The sequence below is a fragment of the Octopus bimaculoides genome, chromosome 14 (assembly GCF_001194135.2).
Source record: "Octopus bimaculoides isolate UCB-OBI-ISO-001 chromosome 14, ASM119413v2, whole genome shotgun sequence".
In the NCBI taxonomy this organism is placed as follows: domain Eukaryota; kingdom Metazoa; phylum Mollusca; class Cephalopoda; order Octopoda; family Octopodidae; genus Octopus; species Octopus bimaculoides.
The window spans coordinates 51,014,517-51,017,518 of NC_068994.1; the positions used below are offsets into that span (position 1 = coordinate 51,014,517).

Sequence of the window (3,002 nt, forward strand, 5' to 3'; positions counted from 1 at the left end):
ATCGTCCAACCCATGCTAGCATGGAAAGCGGACGTTAAACGATGATGATGATGATTAATAGGAGAAAGGGCTCTATACCCCTTTCTTATTTTTTTCTGACCAGGCTCCCGTGGCTTTGTGGGTTTTTCCACGTGTAACCTTTCCTTTTTCGAAGCGCCTCCCCCTTCGGGGGCTTCTACTTATTTATTTATCTATTTATTCATTATATCTTTCTCCGTTTAGACGAACTTTCCTTCCTTTTCGGACAAAACCTTTTGCAACCTTCATCTTGTCTTTGTCCTTATATGTTTTTGATTGATATTAGCCCTTGTGGCCAATAAAACGAATTAATTATTATTATTATTACTACTATTTATTCCACTAGGACACCAGATGAAGGGTGGAGAGTAAATCAGCCGAAACGTTGTGGTAACAACAAAGAAGATGAGGACACGTATCCGTCCAATGGAAATAATGAACAGAATTCCTCATCTCTAAAATATGGAACAGTCAAAGCAACAAAGTCGGGAAGCAAGTTTCTTAAGCACACAATCACACCTGCACCAATTTAGAAGTAAAAAGTTTTGCAAAATGTTTTCCATCTAAGTAGATGTTGAATAACATATATAAAGTAAATGAATAAATAAATGAAACACTCACCTGAGAAAGTATCTGTGACATGAAAATCATGGCTGGGGTGCAAACAAAATGTCGGAAATCAGAAGCTGGATATAGGATTGGAATCAACTTCAACAGCAACAACTAGATCAAAATGAAAATAAGCACTGCATTCAAGGATGGCACAAAAAAAGGGGTGGCGGCGATGGTGGAAATAAACTCTGTTGTCTGTACATTTTACTGTTTCATAGTTTCAATCACCCGTCTGAATGACATATCACTGCTGTAGCTTAAACATAAGTCATTTCTACTCTTCTTCCATAAACATTCTACAGTGGGACATCGGTTTAGAAATTTAATTCATTCCTGAAGGCCATTTGTCACCCATAATGCTTGTAAATCAAAACTATTTTTTCCCATAGGATATTCAAGAGAAAGCAAGGCAAATTTGATCAAGGATGTATACTGAATAAAAGCTCAACAGTAACTAGTGCTGTGTTGCTGATATTCTCAGCTTGTCACCAAATGTTGTTGTTGCTGGTTTTTGCATATTTGTTACTTGAGACACCACTTCTCACCTGAGATGTTTTATGCTCATAAAATTATTTGTAAACTGATTTGTTCCTGATGTCAGGTGTTCATAAATGGCGGTTCAACTGCATTGTTTAAAATAAGAATCACATTAGCCACTATCGAGGAACTTCCATAAAGTCACTAAGCCTGCTTTAAGTATTAGTTAAATCCATCTCTACAAGCAGCAGCCATTCTCCTTAAAATGACCACCACTGCAAACTAGCAAGATAGATTCAACATAAGGCGCAGGCATGGCTGTGTAGTAAAAAGCTTGCTTCCCAACCTCATGGTTCTGGGTTCAGTTCCACTGTATGGCACCTTTGGCAAGTGTCTTCTACTATAGCCTCAGGTCAACTAAAGCCTTGTGAGTGGATTTGGTAGATGGAGACTGAAAAAAGCCCATTGTGTGTGTGTGTGTATTTATGTGTATCTTTTATTGTCCCCGGATGTTTGAAAGGCAAAACTGACCTCAGCAAGATTTGAACTAAGAATATAAAAAGTCAGAAGAAATACCAGGAGTCATTTTCCTCAAAGCTTCAATGATTTTGTAAGCCCACGATACTTTTTATTTCTTTAAATTTCCTTTCAGAATAAACAACACCATCCAAAGCAGAGTTATGACCCTTGCAAACAATTGTAATGAAATTAACCAACTTTAGAATAGTTGCATGTAGTTCTCTGCTGTAGGAGATAAATGGTTGGCATGGGGAAGGGCACCACCTCTAAAGGAGAATCATGATGATTGAGGAGCTTGCAAGGTTACCCACCTGCCCTCTTAGCAGTTAGTAGTCCTGCTAGAAACAGCAGCAAAATATCAGTACTGTCTTAGAAAAAGGAAGGACACACTGAAGTGAGTGCTACTAAGATACTTTGAGGTTGAAACAAGAGAAGGTCTCATTTGGAATGTATTTCATCATATGTTACCTTAGGACAACAACAAAAACATTTTCTGAGAGCCAATGAGATAGATTCTACAGTCACGTGATCTATGTGTGCATATGTGTATATATAGGAGGATGAAATGATCACACTGGAAGCTGGAATAGCTCTGATCATAGATCAACTCAATCCAGATTAATCGAACGAGAAAGAAGAACAATTTTAAAATCTTACCGTATCAAGACCAGGGAAGGTCTTCCCAAGCGCTGACTGGTGGGCTTTGATTGCTGCCAACACAGCTGTAGCAGCAGGTTGTGAGGAGAACTGTGCTAACTGGAACAGTTTAACAACCAGTCGATCCACAAGCCATAGATTTACTTCTTGGTGCTTACACACATCCATGTAGAAGGTCAGGACAAATGTGAACAGTTTCTGTAGAATCAAACACAAAGGGATTACATGTATGTATGCGCATGCATGTGTGTGTGTTTCTTCGCTCTTTTTAAATTTATTTATTAGAATTCTTCGTAGAAGAAAGGAATTGGCTTCTAACAGAGAAACAAAAGCTCCATCACTGGAATTTGGATAATGACAATAATAGCACATGAAAAGTACCATCCAAACATGGCCAATGACACTACCGCTTTGACTGGCTTCTTCTGTGCCAGTTGCACGTAAAAAGCACCATCCGATCGTGGTCGATGCCAGCTCCTCTGGCCCCTGTGCTGGTGGCATGTAAAAAGCACCCACTACACTCTTGGAGCGGTTGGCGTTAGAAAAGGCATCCAGCTGTAGAAACCTTGCCAGATCAGATTGGTGCCTGGTGCAGCCTCCTGGCTTCCCAGACCTCAGCTGAACCGTCCAACCCATGCCAGCATGGAAAATGGATGTTAAACGATGATGATGGTGATGATGCTATATACAATATATATATATATATATATATATATATA

At 39.2% G+C, this 3,002-nt stretch overlaps 1 protein-coding gene across 1 annotated transcript in view; it reads right to left on the reverse strand.

The window, feature by feature from the left end:
* Window positions 1-3,002, reverse strand: part of LOC106874743 (nucleolar protein 14) — a 34,146-nt gene that overhangs the window by 16,494 nt on the left and 14,650 nt on the right. The window contains exons 14-15 of the mRNA XM_014922583.2: window positions 2,284-2,481; window positions 640-741 (exon numbers count right to left, since the gene is read on the reverse strand). Coding sequence (XP_014778069.1) covers window positions 640-741; window positions 2,284-2,481 — 300 coding nt within the window. The remainder of the gene's footprint in view (window positions 1-639; window positions 742-2,283; window positions 2,482-3,002) is intronic.